The 17,450-nt window shown below is 38.7% G+C and overlaps 1 protein-coding gene across 1 annotated transcript in view; it reads right to left on the bottom strand.

Annotated features, from left to right (window-relative positions):
- Positions 1 to 4,708: 4,708 nt before the first annotated feature.
- DYNC1LI1 (dynein cytoplasmic 1 light intermediate chain 1) overlaps positions 4,709 to 17,450 on the bottom strand; it is a 29,048-nt gene continuing 16,306 nt past the window's right edge. The window contains exons 5-13 of the mRNA XM_072853917.1: positions 16,439 to 16,608; positions 15,129 to 15,222; positions 13,351 to 13,486; positions 12,860 to 12,971; positions 10,935 to 10,994; positions 10,773 to 10,817; positions 9,634 to 9,754; positions 9,304 to 9,462; positions 4,709 to 6,998 (exon numbers count right to left, since the gene is read on the bottom strand). Coding sequence (XP_072710018.1) covers positions 6,886 to 6,998; positions 9,304 to 9,462; positions 9,634 to 9,754; positions 10,773 to 10,817; positions 10,935 to 10,994; positions 12,860 to 12,971; positions 13,351 to 13,486; positions 15,129 to 15,222; positions 16,439 to 16,608 — 1,010 coding nt within the window. The 3' untranslated portion in view covers positions 4,709 to 6,885. The remainder of the gene's footprint in view (positions 6,999 to 9,303; positions 9,463 to 9,633; positions 9,755 to 10,772; positions 10,818 to 10,934; positions 10,995 to 12,859; positions 12,972 to 13,350; positions 13,487 to 15,128; positions 15,223 to 16,438; positions 16,609 to 17,450) is intronic.

Raw genomic sequence — 17,450 nt, 5'->3', positions numbered from 1 at the left:
ATAGTATCTCAAAACTGGCTGAATAACTCCAAAGCTGTGAAGTGTGTGACTAGGCTATGCTGTGGTCTGAGGGAGACAGGACTTAACGGAGATAGAAGCAATTGTCAGTTCTTTTAAGGTGTTCAGTAGCATCTAAGGCTATTGTGGTTGTTCCCTTTTGAATCTTTACCAATGTCTTAATGCAGCATTGCTAGATTATGAACACAGATGATAGTATTGAAGACAACTCTCTTGAGGAGAGACTGCTTTTCAGGGAGTCACAGAAACACAAGACAAGCCTACAAAAGATAAGATATATGGCAACCTTTTTCTAGTTACTGCTGTCTTTAAGAGTTGTTTTTCCTGTTCAGGCCTTCTCCAGGAAATACGTATCAATGATGCATGAATTATAAAGGCTAGCTTGCCTTTAAAATTCATGCATCATTGAACTAACTTATTTAGGCTACTTTGTTTATTTATTTATAAGGAGGTGCAGGAAAAGCAAAACAACAGCAAAGCTACAGGAATTGTAAGATCATGTGACAGAGAAGAAATGAAAACTGGACAACAGCATAGGACCTGATAGCTTAAAAATACTTTAAGCATTATGTTAAAACATACAAATGCTGCTATTCACACCAACTGCAGGTGTTCTTCACCCTTTTCATCAGCACTGTCTTTCAAGTAAAGTATCTCTCCTTTAAAGAGGGAATGCAAACCAAAACAACAGTTACAATAAATAACAAGCCTGTTAAATACAAGTAACTGTAATTATCTGGTTGTGTTGTAATGGAAATCCCATTCCAGATGTACATCTATTCATTTCGTTTTGTTTATGTGCTACACCTGACAGAGTTTTCCAAAAAGAGAAGTCTTTCTTACTCCCACACGGCCTTCACCGGAATGGCAGAACCAGAGCTAAAGGCAGGACATGGCGGCAGAGAAGCAGCCCTGGAGTTAGATCCTGAGCTACGGTAATGTCTCCAGTCAGCCAGGCAGACAGTGGGAGATCAGTGGAAGCAGATTAGCCATGAGTGACCTAGTTTTCTCCCTCATTAAATCTTCTCCAAAGATACCCACCATAGTGACCAAAAAGCAATACCAATTAAGTTGAGAAAGCCATCTCATTAGGGGAGATTACAGTGTACACAGTATAGCTGTATGACAGTTACCACTCCTTGCCACTGATGTTGAAGAAATTTACAAAAAAGTGTGACTGGAGCTCCTTGAAGCAGTTGAGTAAATGCCAGCCGCTGGAATAAGGTGGATACAGGCCAGGGATGCATCGCTGTTTTCATAAAGTGATGCCCCGGTGGCTCCTGGGCACTAGCTTTGTGCTGTGTTACAGTATGACGCTAAAGCCTAAGTCACTCACACTCAGAACTGGCAGCAGGGCTCCACTGACCTCACGAACGAATAGTCTCCTTTTCCCATGTTCATAAATGCAGTTCTGGGGTTTTTTGCTTTTCTTCTCAGCGGGCGAGGGAGAAGGAAGTAGAGGAATGGCAAAGCAGCTTAAAAGCCCAAACCGCTAGGAGAGTGGGGGTTTTTTTGGCTCCACCAAAGAAGCCGGACTCGGTTTAATTTGAATCATAGAATCACAGAATCATTAAGGTTGGAAAACACCTTTAGGATCATCTAGTCTGACCATCAACCCACCACCTCCATGCCTACTAAACCATGTCCTGAAGTGCCACATCTACATGTTTTTTGAACTCCTCCAGGGATGGTGACTCCACCACCTCTCTGGGCAGCCTGTTCCAATGCTTGACCACCCTTTCAGTTAAGAAATTTTTCCTAATATTCAATCTAAACCTCTCCTGATGCAACTTAAGGCCATTTCCTCTCGTCCTATGGCTTGTTACTTGGGAGAAGAGACCGACCCCCACCTCGCTACAACCTCCTTTCAGGTAGTTGCAGAGAGCGATAAGGTCTCCCCTCAGCCTCCTTTTCTCCAGGCTAAACAATCCCAGTTCCCTCAGCTGCTCCTCATCAGACTTGTGCTCCAGACCCTTCACCAGCTTCATTGCCCTTCTCTGGACACGCCCCAGCACCTCAATGTCTCTCTTGTAGTGAGGGGCCCAAAACTGAACACAGGATTCGAGGTGCGGCCTCACCAGTGCCGAGTGCAGGGGCACAATCACTTCCCTAGTCCTGCTGGCCACACTATGTCTGATACAAGCCAGGATGCCATTGGCTTTCTTGGCCACCTGGGCACACTGCTGGCTCATATTCAGCTGGCTGTCGAGCAGCACCCCCAGGTTCTTTTCTGCCAGGCAGCTTTCCAGCCACTCTTCCCCAAGCCTGTAGCATTGCATGGGGTTGCTGTGGCCCAAGTGCAGGACCCGGCACTTGGCCTTGTTAAACCCCATACAATTGACCTCAGCCCATTGATCCAGCCTGTCCAGGTCCCTCTGCAGAGCCTTCCTACCCTCAAGCAGATCAACACTCCCACCCAACTTGGTGTCATCTGCAAACTTACTGAGGGCACACTCAATCCCCTCATCCAGATCAATGATAAAGATATTAAAAAAGACTGGACCCAAAACTGAGCCCTGGGGAACACTGCTTGTGCCAACTGGATTAAACTCCATTCACCACAACTCTCTGGGCCCGGCCATCCAGCCAGTTTTTTTACCCAGCGAAGAGTACACCCGCCTAAGCCGTGAGCTGCCAGGTTCTCCAGGAGAATGCTGTGGGAGACAGTGTCAAAGGCTTTCCTAAAGTCCAGGTAGACAACATCCACAGCCTTTCCCTCATCCACTAGGCAGGTCGCCTGGTCATAGAAGGAGATCAGGTTGGTCAAGCAGCACCTGCCTTTCATGAACCCATGCTGGCTGGAATGAACCCATTTGAAGGGTGGTGAGTTTTATTGCTACTGCACAATCTGGGGAGCTCCACTGAAGTCAGGCAGTCAGAGGCACAGCTCTCTCCCTGGCCTTGGTTCTGGTGTTCCCACACAGGCATCTCAACAGCTTTTGTTCATGACTCTAGCCCCGTGTATTACATGAAGTAAATACAGGATGACTAGCTAGCAAATGGAATATTCCAAGTACTGCGACAAAGAGCTTAGAAAAGACTTGAATGTGTTGCATCTGCTGAAGCTTCTTCAGCAACTCTATTTTTGGGCAACTCTATTTTTGGGCTCAGTATTGCAACTGAACTTCATAAACCCCGATCACCATACTAACGCGGTAGAAGGTGTGATTTTTAAACAGCTGAAGATAAAGAATTAGCATTTTTAACAGCTATTTCTAAGTATCCCTTATGGCACAAGAGAAAAAACCCCCTCAATTCTCCACATTTCCTGAAAGCAGTGTTAGGCCAACTCTTGTCAGTGGTTTTCTGCATGCGTCTGCATGGCACAGAGAAGCATAAAGCCATGAGGTATTTGATAGGCAATGGTTCTGCAGCTGCAGGTCTCCTACTGCAAATTAAGTTTGCTCCCCAAGAAGAGACTGCAGCCCAACAGGCTGGCACTTGCATTTCAGATGTATCACTAGAAATTTAAGGTTAGTATGGTATGGTAGCTAGTCCATATAACCTAAAAGACACATGCACATTTCAGAGACTGCCATTTTCAGCTGAAAAATATGAACTGTCTGGAAATAAAGTGGCCATTTACTCAAAATTTTCAAGCTTAAAATCTGCAGAACAGCTTTATTACAACCAGTTTACTCAAAGAACTGATGTAGGAACATGGTAGAGAGAAAGAGGAAGAGGAGATTTGTAAAATTCCCCCCAAACAGTTTAGTTTGAAGCTAATCAGCTCCTTGTCTACACAGAACTAGCCCTCAAAGGCTAAAGGAATGTATTTGGTTTGTTTATTTTGTAGTGTTTTTGCAATATTCATACTGCAAAGCATTTAAAAAGTATTGTTCTTTATCAAAAATCATCCCCTGTAGTTCTTGTATTACCTCTTTGCTTTCTGCATCTCGTGTGCTAGACTGAAACTTTGTACCAAATGACACTGAAGTATTAAAGGCACACAGGAGTCACTAGAAGCAAAATTGATGTTATTCACGCTGTTATTCTTTTTAAAATTAGGATCATCACAAACCTAACCCATCTATAGCTTAGGGCATGAAAGCACAATAAAGGATTATGCAGAAGTATCATTGCCAAATTAGCTTCATCGTTTTACCCAATTTATTTCTTATTTAGTTTTGGTGCCTGACTTGATGGTGATGGAAGGAGAACAGGGAGAAGGATTCACTGCCACTACATCTTGTGAAAAGGGCCTTCTGCAGAGGCTCATTCTGCATGATAGTTCTGGTAAATCACACCTTAATTGTCTACTCTCATCAGAGCAGTCGTCAGGGGAATTTCAACTCAAGAGGACAAAGCAACCAGCCCAGTAGTCTCGGTCTCACCAGACAGAAACAAGAAGCCAAAGCCATCAGGTTACACAGCAATGCATTCTCAGATGTTTTCCTTTTGTGGTACAGATACCTTAAAGTCTTTTTTTTCCCCAACCAGCATGAGCAGGCAGTAGACAGATAGTGACAGTGGTGTTAACAGAATTTGAACTTTAAGGAGGGAAGCAGGCTACTTTAGTCTTTCTTATAGAATGAAAAGGCATGGGAGGGAGACAGCCTTTTTGTAAATAATAATTTGTAAATAGTAATTTAAAAAAACAAAACAAAACCAAAGAGCTATCAGGGCTTAGGGAAGAAACACATTTAGAAGCTTTAAATATGCAGAAGTAACGTTTTGCCAACTTTGTTCGAAGAAGTGGAGTTATAATGAGTCATTAGTAAGGTTTTCCCCTGTCCCAGCCTCCACAAAAAAAGGGCACCTAGTGCAATAGCTCTTAATGTATTAGGTCTAGTTTTCCAGCTTCAGAAAGGGTATTGTGCTTTGACAGATGCTCAAGTGAACTAAATTAAAGATAGCAGGAGCTAAAGTTTTCTTTCAAAAATCTGGACAGTACCACTAGTTTAAGATGTTGCCCTAAAATCCAAAGTCTCACCCTACTAACACATACCACTGCAGTTGTACAAGGAAGCGTACTGGGGATCATATGAGCAGGACCCATGCTCTCAAGCAAATTTCAAATTCTGTTTCAATAAGTTTACATACAGAATCTAGAGAACTGTTCTGATACTGATGCATGCCATGCATCCATGATTGGAAGTTTAATTTTTTTTCTTGAAGACATAATTTATTCTATACAGTTGTTAATCAGCAGGTCATGCATTTCTCCATGTGCCACCTTTAACTGAATCGCTGCCATAAGCAAAATTTTAAAGACTCCAGTTTGAACAACTGATCCATAGTTAAGAATCTGTACTGAAACTTGTCAGTCCACAATTCAATATTCTGAGTCAATTTTAACAAGTCTGTTAACTCTAGGGATTCAACACGCAACAACATACGTGTTGTTCTTAAGCAAATTTAGGTATTCTGAAAATATGGAGGTAATTTACTAGAACCACTACAGAATGCAGGAACTGGAGGAGAGAGTACCACCATGTTCAAAATAAAGAGGATTTACCCCCTCTTCTTCAGTGTTTCAGAAGTTTTCTAAATAGACTTTAGAAATAGACTTTCTAAATTGACTTTAATAGTCAATTAACATAAGACTTGTTGATTTAAAAAGCTGAAAAACCTGAACTCATTAAAGAAGTCTCTTGGCAATCATTTGATCAGGATATACTTTTTACGCTTACTATTCTGTGGCTAACAGTAGAAAGCAACCACAAACTTGAGACAAAACAGTAAAGTGATGCTCAACATTTGTGTACTGAAAGCTTAAGTAAAGTCCTAACCTCAGTCAACTACTTCTTAGACAACATACTAGCAAGATCCTTAGTGTAACTAGCGTGCCTTTAAAACACAACACAGCAGAAACCACCCAAGTCGGATAAGCTAGTTTTACTCCTAGGAACAAACACTGCAGCCTATCCACTTCTTTCCAGAAACAATGTTTTAAGGAAGTTTAAATATCTACCAGCAATATTATTCACTGAGAGGTAAAACATAAAAGCATGTTTTCAGATGTTTTACACCACATCCTTAGATTTAACTGTAAACAAACAAGAACACCATGGCTTCAACGAAACTTATTTAAATTTGAATGCAGAGAATACTTTATTAACTGATTACAGTTTTGATGACCAATTTTAAACCGTAACTAATGTGGAAACATAGTGGGGGAGATTAAGGCTGAGCCATATATATATAGACAAATCTGGATACTGATAATCTGTACATTTAACCTCTGCTTTTTCTTTATACATCTTTTATTCACTGTCTGAAATTAATCAAAGAGGAAAAAAAAACCAAAAAACCTGGCCACTGATTTAGTCTTATATCTGGAATGATTTTTTGCATGTGTTTTTGAATGCAGTGTAAATCTCAGAGGAGATCAAACAGATTTTTTTAGCCATACTCCAAATGAAGTGTTCAAGTATAACTGGAGTTTGTTGTTGTTGTTGTTATAGTTTTGTGCAATTAATTTTCTCTTCCAAAAACTAGTAGTAGTTCTCTCCTTTAGAGGTTAATCTATTTAAGATGGTATTGAACTTGCCTAAAAGGTTGGGAAATCAATATAAATTAAGTGCCTGTGGTGTGTATCAGTTTTCCTGCTCTAAGCAACCCCTATCACTTAAGTGGACATACTTGCAATTTTACAGAATTACACTGACTTTTCAACAAAACCCAGAAAAAAATTAATTTACTATTCTTGCACTGTGAACAGTATTCCTACATGATGTGATAACTGTTTTCCATCAGTACAGCTCCCTTTTGTAAAGTTGGGCAACACATATGAAAGACAGACAGACATCAACTGTTTGTGTTCTGAAAGGTATTTCAGTTCTTTAGTTCCAGTCACTGAAGGAAGAGGCAGAGGCAAGTTTGAATTATCCCAGAAAACTGAACAATTGGTTTTATTTGGTGTCTTCAAGATGCTTCACCTTCTGTGGGAGATGTAGGTGTTGTAGGAGAGATCATTTCAGGTTTTCGTGAAATTCTGTCCAGTTCTGCCTGAACATCTGTTAAAACTGGCTTCTGACCTACAAAAGAAATGCATATCATTCAGTCATGTTTATGGAACAGTTTTGGGAAAGCCTATAGTATCTTTAGTTTTCAAGAAACACCTATCAAACTGAACAAAGAAGCAAAAACCAGAAAGACATAGTTTTTGCATCAGACAAATCCTAAAAATTGTTACCACACACTTTGAGTGCAGAGTAAAGGCATAAGGCCAAAACCCAAAAGAAACAGAAAGGAAACAGTAGAAAGTCACATCCTTCTGTATTTCCAATTTCTCAAAGAAACATCCATAATTATATATTAATTACCAGTATATGAAGAGTTAATGTGAAATATAAAATACAGAAAAGTCTACCATAGCAGTTATGAATACTTCTATGCAATTTTCTGCATCATATGTATTTTAAATATTTCTGGATGTAAATCAGGGGTTTCACCACAGACCAGTGTAGTCAGTTCTACATACTTGGTCAGCATAAACCTGACACCACTGGTCATGGGTGCACGCAGACCTGCGGATGGCAAATCCCTTCCTGTCCTCCCCCCCTTACCTCCTCCCTAACTTGGAATGGCACAAACATTTGTGCAGTCACACTTAGACCTGATCCAAACTTAAAACACACTTTTTTTTCCTCCATCATTTTACTCTTAACTCTACTCCCTCGTCTAGGTTTCTATGCTGCCATGTTCTATCACAAGAATGGAGAAGACAATATGGGAAAAGGCAGTGCAGAACATTAGAGTCTATGCCATGACAAGTGTGCATAGTATCTCAGGCTGTCAAGGAAAATTCTGACGTGTAGTTTTAGCAATGTCCCAGCATCCCTTCCGAAGACGCAAATTAACAGGAACTATCCACAAAGCTAATTTTTGCCAGATGTACTGTGCTGCTTTTACAAATAGTTTAAAGCAAGCTACTACCGAATCCAAATCAAAGCAGCTAATATTGCAACTAATAAAGCAGAGGAATTTCCCATAGCTGCTGGGGGAAAAAGTAATTCTCAAATCCCAAGCTACCATCTTAACAGCCAATTTTCAGATTTGAAAACTGAGCATTATAGATAATGCTAAACACAATACAGGAAGTACTGAGGAAGGTGAAGAGCCAAACATTTTTATTTATGATAATTCCTTGAAAACCTAGTCCTTTGCCATGTTAAACTGGCTACACCCTAACCCTTCATTTGCTGCATAGTAGGAAGGCTGAGTACAATTTTTTCTCCTTAGTAGTTTAATTCTGTTCCTGAAATTTCTGCCACAGCCTCGGACACACCACTTTTCTGGAGCACTGCCACCGTCTGCCTGGCATCACCCAAACCCACTGGCGGCCACTCCCCACAGGATTTTTCAGTGGGTGCTCTCTGCATCTCATATTGCGTCAGCTGCATTTGTTTGAACAATCGCCATATGCTGCTCAAACTAGCACGGCTGACTTTGCCTGCAGCAGATTAGGAAGTACTCATAAACTTTGCTTGGCCAACTGAGCTTTGCATTTAAAAAAAGGGAAGTGCACACATGTAAAAAAATTTCAGGGTCAGTCTACACAAAATGTTAGTGGGAAGGGAGGTGTTTTTTCACTTACTGTATAAATGTAAACACTAATGTCAAGTACCAGTGAAACACCAGCATTCTCACTTAAGCGCAGCATTACTAACCTCTGGGGAAGGGGAGAGGGAAGATGTCTGTATAAGTATGTTCTTAAGTAATACAGAAACATTTTAATCTGGAATGGCAAGAAGCACCAGAGTAGTCTTGCATCTAGATTTAGAGCAGTCACTATTAGACATTTTTAGATGAATACTAATTATTAATCACATCATATTAAAAAAGGCTATGAAGAGAAAATACGTAAGTAGTTTTATAGGCCATCACCAAACTCAGTCAACCAAAAGCTTCATCGCATCAGAGCTAGATCACTAGCAAAAGAAAATTTAGAGTTATCTTAACACTGACAGTATTGTTAAAAAAAACCCAAAACCAACAAAAAAACAGCCAACCTGAAATTAAGTCCCAATATATCCAAATAATATTAAAAATGGCTTATAGCATAAGCCATTTATTGGGATGGCGGGGAACAAAGGAAAAATGAGGAAGTCATATGGACACAATTAATGCTTAAACAAGCTGCATGAAAAGTTTTTCTTTGATCCTCTGAGAGCCATAAAAAGGTAATACTAAACTGCTGTGAAAACAAAAGCAAAACCCATATCCAATAAAAAAATTCAGTTAAATATAGTAGTGTTCATACTTCTGATAAACTATACTAATAGGAACGATCCCTCGCTCATAATTCAGATTGAGTTGATCTTTTATCATTAATCATACCTGACTTTTTTGCTGATGGTGGTAAGCTGCTGCCAGCACCTCCAGTGCCACCTCCTCCTGGACTGCCACCAACACCACCAGGGCCACCAGGGGAACCAGTTTTCTTGCTCAGGAGACTATTGAAGAAGTTAGCCAGAACTCCTTCACTAGTAGCTCCAGCTACAAGGAGAGGGAGGGGAAAAAGACGACAACACAAAACCAAAGCAAACAGATTTCTAAGTAAATACTGATTTTGTGTGTTAGTCAATCTAAATAAGCATATTAAAGAAAGCAGACAAAGCAGCTATTTTACTTCCCCAGCTGCATTTGTGCTCTCATAAGAAAAGGTACCTTTCATATTCGGATCAATTTTTTTTGACCCAGTAGGGATAGGTGTAACACTGGCAACGTTTGATGTTACAGATCTATTTGGTGTCCTGGGAGATCCTCCAGGAACTCTTGGAGAGGCGTCCTATAAAAAAAGAAAAAAATTCCAAAGCCGAACAAGTCAATCTTCTATAGAATGAAATCATGCAGTGTAAGAGTACATGAAGTGAAGTGAAGCATCTTGTTCTCACAGCTCCTAATCTTTTTTTTTAATAATGTGGTATCCCCTGCAACCGAAATGACACAGGATTAGATTTTGATGATTGTGTACAACTTTGTTTTTTTTTGGTGTGTGGGTTTTTTTTTTTTCATTTGTATAACATTGACAAATATTAACTTTGGTGCAACAAAAGCAGTAATGAAGCTTTTCATTTTATGTCAATGAGAAACTTGAAAATCCATCTGTTACTCAGTGCAGTTTTCATTACAGTCAGAGGTACTACTGATTAGATCACAGAGGAACTACACCAAATTCCTTGGAAAGACACCACATACCACCAATAGTGTGGAAAGGACTAAATGCAGCCCAGGAGAAAAAGCATTATTCATTACTTCAAGGATAACAAGTCATGTTTCTGCAAAATTGCAGTTCATCTAAAAAAGTGAAACTACCTTTATGAGATCACATGCTCCCCATTAAACTAAACTAACAAGTTTAGTTTTTAGTTATTTTATTTGTATTTTAAATGTAGATTATGTCATAGTTTTCATTTGACCTTAATTTTATGCCAGAATCTTAATATTCCTGGAGAGATAGTGCCAAATTTAGGATATAAAACTTATCAAGGCAATTCAGCCAACATAGTTTGCTCCCTGGCACACTCTTGGGACAGAAAGGGGAGTCAACTAACTGCTTAAATGCATTCTAACATATGAGAAGTAAAGCCATGACATTTATCTCTTGCTGTCAATACAAGCTGTCATGACTAGCTGTGAAGAAGTGTCATAGTTTTAGAGCAGTATATGATGTAGTCTTTAAACACTATTAGTTTAAAAAAATTAGATCAAAGAATATTTGGTAGTGCAGTTAAAGCAAGCAACCCTCTAAATGTACGAAAGTGAATAATTTTTGTGTGGTGATATTTAAAATTTTTATTACTAACCACTGGCCTTCCTGCAGCAGTAGGTGGTTGTTTCGCCAACTGTGACTGCAAAAAACAAACCCATGTAGTGTTAGATAGTGACTTAAGAATACAACCCCAAATTTGCATTGAGAATGTTGTTAAATGAAACACTGGCTGCTTGTTTTATAGCCAGAAAATTACCTGCTGCTTCATAAGAAACACTTGGTCATCTTCTGCTACAATTTCTTTTTCATGAACAAACTGCAATACAAAAACATTAACATGATTTTGACTAAAAGAAAGGAATTTATTTCCTTTTATACTTCCCCATGAATATGACAAAGGCATTCAACAATGAAGTAAATATATAAAGCACTATGTTGACTGCAGACCACATTTTCTATATTTAAGACTGCTACCTCATGATTCCACTTAAGCTAAATTAATTAGAAGTGAAATAGATCTCAGTATCTGTAAGAAATGTTCATATATGCACACACTCCGCAGCATGCTCATGTCTCTGTTAACTTATCGAGGCCCAACCTTGGTATTATGGCAAAAGTGACTCTGCACCTGCGTTGCATCAGACTTGTATATGAACTGGACAGAGAGATCTTAGATCCCAGGTCTATGCATCAAATCACAAGCACCTTCCCTCCAAACAAGCTCACCACAAAATCTTTACCAAAACAAGCACGGCAAATATCAATATTAAACTTTATAATCCAGGCCTGAAGTTTATAAGCATGCAAAAAAATTGTCAGTTATATTTTCCTTGGACACTTATGATTTAATAATATACTACTACATATGTCTTGATTTTTTCCCTAAAGATTGCAGAAAGGACATAGTATTAGTTTTCTCAGCTCAAATAATTTGCACTTGGAAATATGATCAGTCCCAAATTCTTAGCTTTGTTAGAAAAAGCCATAGAAATATTTGCCTTCAATAACTTCTGTGTGCATGGGGCCCACTGCTGCTGGCATTTTGTTCAACAGTCCCACATGGGTATTCAGGTAGTTCTATCAAAGCCTTTTGTTAAATAGTACAAGAGAGAAAATATACTGAATATATGTAGAACACGTTTTCACGTGTTTATTTTTGATTTTACACCGTCTCAAGCTTTCTTATTTTAAATACTCCAACAGAAACAGAAAGCATTATGAAGTTATGAGCAACTTGGAGCAAAATGGAGTGTTCTTAAAAAATACTAACTCAACCTGACCAGCAGTTAAACGACACAGACTTTTCAGTACCAAATATGTATTAAAAGCAGATGTCCTGGTTTCAGCTGAGATATAGAGTTCATTTTCTTTATAGTGGCTGGTATGGGGCTATGTTTTGAATTTGTGCTGAAAACAGTGTTGATAATACAGAGATGTTTTAGTTGTTGCTGCACCAGTCAAGGACTTTTCAGCTTCCCATGCTCTGCCAGGTGCAGAAGAAGTTGGGAGGGGACACAGCCAAGGTAGTTGATCCAAACTGACCAAAGGGCTATTCCATACCATATGACGTCATGCTCAGTATATAAAGCTGGGGAAGAAGAAGGAAGGGGGGAACATTCGGAGTGATGGCGTTTGTCTTCCTAAGTAACCATTACGCGTGATGGAGCCCTGCTTTCCTGGAGATGGCTGAACACCTGCCTGCCCATGGGAAGGAGTGAATGAGTTCCTTGTTTTGCTTTGCTTGCATGCGTAGCTTTTGCTTTCCCTATTAAACTGTCTTTATCTCAACCCACGAGTTTTCTCACTTTTACTCTTCTGATTCTCTCCCCCATCCCACCGCGGGGGGGAGTGAGCGAGCGGCTGTGTGGTGCTTAGTTGCCGGCTGGGGCTAAACCACGACAGCAGAACAGGTATATTCATAGTTTTGAACGATGTAACAGCAGCAGAAAAAAAACCAGTGTAAACTGGAGAAAAGCTATACAGAACAAAAATATATAATGATTTTTTTGATAACTAAAGAAGAACTGTAAGAACAAAATAAAAAGACAAAATAAGAAAAAAACCACATGGTTTATCACACTCTTATGATAAACTGGAAGCAAAGTCTCAAAGAAAGAGAAACAGTTGAAAAACTGACAGGTAAATAAACAGATAAGAAGTTGAATGCCAAAACATCTCTACCTTTCTGACTGGTGGTTTTGTTATGATATCTTCAAAACTGTCTTCTGCTTTTAGTGTCTGAAAGTTCTCGTGCAATATTCCTATCTTCTTGTCATTATCCCAACCTGCAGGACTAGATAAAGGATTATTTGGCTTTAAATTCTATTGTTACTTCAGGTTATTCTTGTATGCAATCCTGAACTGCACAGAACTGAAAGCCAGGAAAGTTGTCATAGCTCCCACTCTGCTGTGCAAGCTAGTTATTGACTAGTACAACTAGTTAGAGATTGGTTCATTGTAACAGAGAAGAGCAAAATCTCTGGGTTTAACATTTCTCTTTGGGGCAGTGAGTATTTGTAATCTCAATCCACTGGCACTCACCAAACTCCAACTCATGGGAGTGTTAAATGGATCTTTAAAAAGCATAAACAAAAAAGGCTATAAATGCTGTTTTACAGTCTCGTAAAAATAGATTTTGCAGTCATATAGACATAATAATGCAGATAACTTACATAAATACTGCATCTTTTTCCACAACAACAGCTGGAACATTGAAAGGAAATCCATACAACTTCTGAACTATATATTTATAAACTAAATCAATGTTTTTGTTCTCCTTTACTGAAGTGTAAATAAGTGCTGCCCCATCTGAATAAGCTTGTTAAAGAAAACTCAGTTTAGTGGTTAGTAAGAGATGCTAATGTGACCCTTTTTTGTTAGTTTAAAGGTTATCTACTTTGTAGAATTTAGAGGGGGAATACAAAATTAAATAGGTCAAACAACTTTCCACACTTGATTTCTGAAATAAGCTATTTAGCAATTTAAATCTTTCTTTCTGCATTTGTTTTAGTCCAACTATTCTAGTCAGCTATTGCTTTTAGAGTAAAGTACAGGCTCCTCTCAGTTTCAAAGCCCACAATACCAGTGGTTTCACTATGATGCCTTCAAAACTGTCTTCTGCTTTTAGTGAACAAAAATTTTCATGCCATATCCTTATATCTTGTTGTTATCACATCCTGCAACACAGACTACAGCACTAACACTAGTAGCTTCAAAAATGGCAAAGATCTTTCACTTCCCCACCTGAGTTTTTAAATGAGGGGAGCAAGTTCTTACATTATACAGTGATCTGCTTTTAAACAAAATTAAGGCAAATGAGTTGTGCTGTACATCAGTTACTAAAAGACCAAGAGAGTGCTTAGTATTCCAGCGTGGTTCAGTATCAAATTAACACAGCTTATGCACAGGATTAATAAAAGCAGCCAGGGAACTTTTGAGTAATTTTTACTTTGGGATTATAAAAATGCCAAGCCCCGTCATTTATTTCTACATGCATGCAATTCAAATTCTAGAAGAAAGTTATATAATGGGATCTGATTCCCATTCAGTGAAGTTTAGAATAGAATTCCAAGTTGCACATGGCATATACAATCACAGAGACTAATTCCTACTATCTTTCATATTCTTCTTCCATCCACAAGACTTATTACAAATACCCATAATTCCATTTTGAAAAATTAGGTCTTGGAAACCTTTTGAAGGAAATGCCATCTTGGTACTCAACTGAGGTCTCAGGTTCTTGAACTAACTTTTCCATCTGTTAACTGCTGTCTCTCCAATAGCATTTAAACTTCCCTTTACCACAGGATAAATGACAACGACACAATGTAGGCATATTACTGGCATCTGAAATCTAGATCTCAGCACGTCTAGCTGACTAAACAACACTAAACAGTATTTTATATACTCTTCTTTTAGAAAAAAAGAAGTTTAAAAATAATAATAGCACAGTGACAGCTTATGTGCGTTGCCTCTGCACCAACACAAGAGAAGCCAGTGGATCTTTCCTACAGCAATTCACACTTCTTTCCTTCCCTCATCACCTCATCCTGGGGAATAACTGAACACTGAAGAGACTGCATATTTGGGTCAAAAAGAATAACATGCCTTATGTGCATCTCAAGCAAGATCAATAAGTTATCTTGTTGTTATTATTTTAGGGATCTTGTCAGCTAAGATGTCTGATTGCAAACTGGCTCCTAAATATGGAAATGAAGGCAAGTAAAAAATTCATGGTAAGGGGACATGCTAGACTCTTGCAGCTCTGTTAAAAAAAAAAGAGAAAACAGAAAAGTTTAACTCAACATTGTCTTAGGGGGTAGCTGAAGCAGACTGCCAGCTACAGTAAAGGAGTTACTACTTTGGTACAGATGCAAATATTCTTTTAAACTGGTCATAATTAATGCCAAGATTTGAGTCATTATCATCTTTATGATGTGTTAAAGGATACATTGTAAGCAGAACCGTCTGATATGTGACTGAATGAAGTCGAAGTGTTCATCTCTGTAGTCATGCTCTTTTTCCAGAACACTGATGGCATCACACTGTCAAGATAAACACAAAATTAATATGCTACTTTCAGTTGTCTGTTGAAATAGCAGTGCTGCTACACATCCAGTTCACAACTGGGCAAGGGGGATGGAGTGGGGTGGGTGGTGCAGGGAAAAACAAAAACCTGCGGAGATAGTTTAGAAGCATAACTGAACAATTTATTTATTTTTTTTTTTTTTACATAGTATATAACTTGATGTGCATGTACTGCAGTCAGCATTAACCTGGGAGTTAAACTGATTGCCATTTTTCATTCACTCCCCCTGCCCCCCTCCAATGCAATAACTCAAACTCTCTTTTGAAGACTGACCCACCAAATGACACCACCATTTTTTGCACAATGTTTTTTTGTTTGTTTGTTTTTCATGCTGGTATTACAGGACATAGTAGTTTTTATCCAGTAGTAACTAGCCCTTTGCACAGGGAGGCAAAAGCAAGAAATATGGAAGCAGAAAAAAAAAAGGCGGGGGGGGGGCAGGGAAAGAAGAGTAACAGAGAGCTAGCAGGTGAGAATAAAGGTGCTTTTCAAATGAGAGGGTTAGCCTTCCAGTGAAGGAACAGCGTATGTATCAAAAGGTTTATTCTTTCACTGTGGGCCAGCAGAGGCTGCGGATGCAGTATGCTTAATGCCAATGAGAACTGAAGAGCCAGGGGGAAAAAAGACAAAACAAAACACCAAAACAAAAAACAGCCACAAGAGAACCACACCATTTTTTCTTTAGGCTAAGAATATGGTTACATATCTAAGAGAAACCAAAACAGATCACAGAAACACCCTAGGAACTGAGGAAAGTTAATAGAGCAGCACTTTACTAACTAGAACCTTCAAATATATTCATCTTCACAAAAAGATCAGAAATATTAAAAAAACCCAAACCCTACCAAAACACTATTTGCAGAATAAGGAGGACTGTGGAGATCAAGGGGAATTCTAGTTGCTTACTGGCTAGCTCACTTCTATGAACAAAACCAGGTCTGAGGTACTCCTTAATTCCTTTAAAACTGGTATAACTAAAGGAAAAACTACTCCCAAACTACATGCAGTCAGGGCTTCCAGAAAATATCCAACCTTCAACATTAAACATTTTTAAAGAATTCTTATGCAAGGTATTCAGAATGACTTGAGAACCATGTGCTTCCCACCCCGAATCCACAATTGACAGAGTTACTTAAATAAAATATACAAAAAACCTAAAATGTGAAACAAACCTTTGTACAAACTACTACTACTGGAATGCCTAAGTTACATGTTAGTGTATCTGCACCAAGGGGTAAAATCACACTGTCATCTTTGTCTTCCTGTAATGAAGTATTTCTTCTCTGTGGAGAAGCTGGAAAATCCTCGCCTGGTTCTATATATTCCTGGAAGTCTCTTACCACTGAAAGTAAAAAAAGTTACATTAAAAGATCAGCTACTTATTATTTCAACAATGATTCCCACTGTCATTGATCTCTAGCACTGTTGATTGTATAGTACTTCCGCTTCTTTATGTTGAAAAAATTGAGCATGCACCAAGTGCTGACTATTTGTTTGCTCTGTACAGCACAAGAGAGAACTAGTAACTTTGAGATCTGCTTTATCAGCAGCCAGAACATGATCAGATGAAACAGTCCACAGGGACAGCATTAACCCATTCTTATTTTATCATTGTGGAACCACTAGGCAGTTACTGTTAACTATTATTGCTTGATACATTTCCTAAAGGACTTAAGTTTCCTTGCATTCTTCTTGGCAAAATTAATGGAACAGTTTGCTAGAATAAACACAATTATGCCTTACTCATATTGCTTAGCTGCTACCATATACCAAGTTTTACCTAAAAACTCTTTGTCCACACTTCTCTTTCTCTCTGTACAGTGAATCTACAGTAGTAATAAGCAAAAAGAATAGAATACACAAACATTAGTTATTAACTAGCTTTATAATTAGTTAATAGTGTATTAAATATTTGGTATGCTTTTACAATAGATCAGATACTACTTTAAAATTTAGCAAGGAGGGTAAGTCATAATATAACAAGAATTAGAAAAAAAGATAAAGTTACAAGTGTAACTCTCTTGTCAGGTTCCGATGCATACACCAAAGCCTCTACAGTCACTTACTATTCCTACAGTCAGGAATGCAATATTAGGCATAAAACATCTGTACCTTTCACATCACGTGTCCTGTTTCACACAGCAGAAACAGGATTCTACAACCCCCACCACTGATTACTTTTCC

The sequence above is a fragment of the Ciconia boyciana genome, chromosome 2, assembly GCF_034638445.1.
Source record: "Ciconia boyciana chromosome 2, ASM3463844v1, whole genome shotgun sequence".
NCBI lineage: Eukaryota > Metazoa > Chordata > Aves > Ciconiiformes > Ciconiidae > Ciconia > Ciconia boyciana.
The sequence above is the reverse complement of the archived record's forward strand: the minus strand, read 5'-3'. Positions and strand labels throughout refer to the sequence as shown.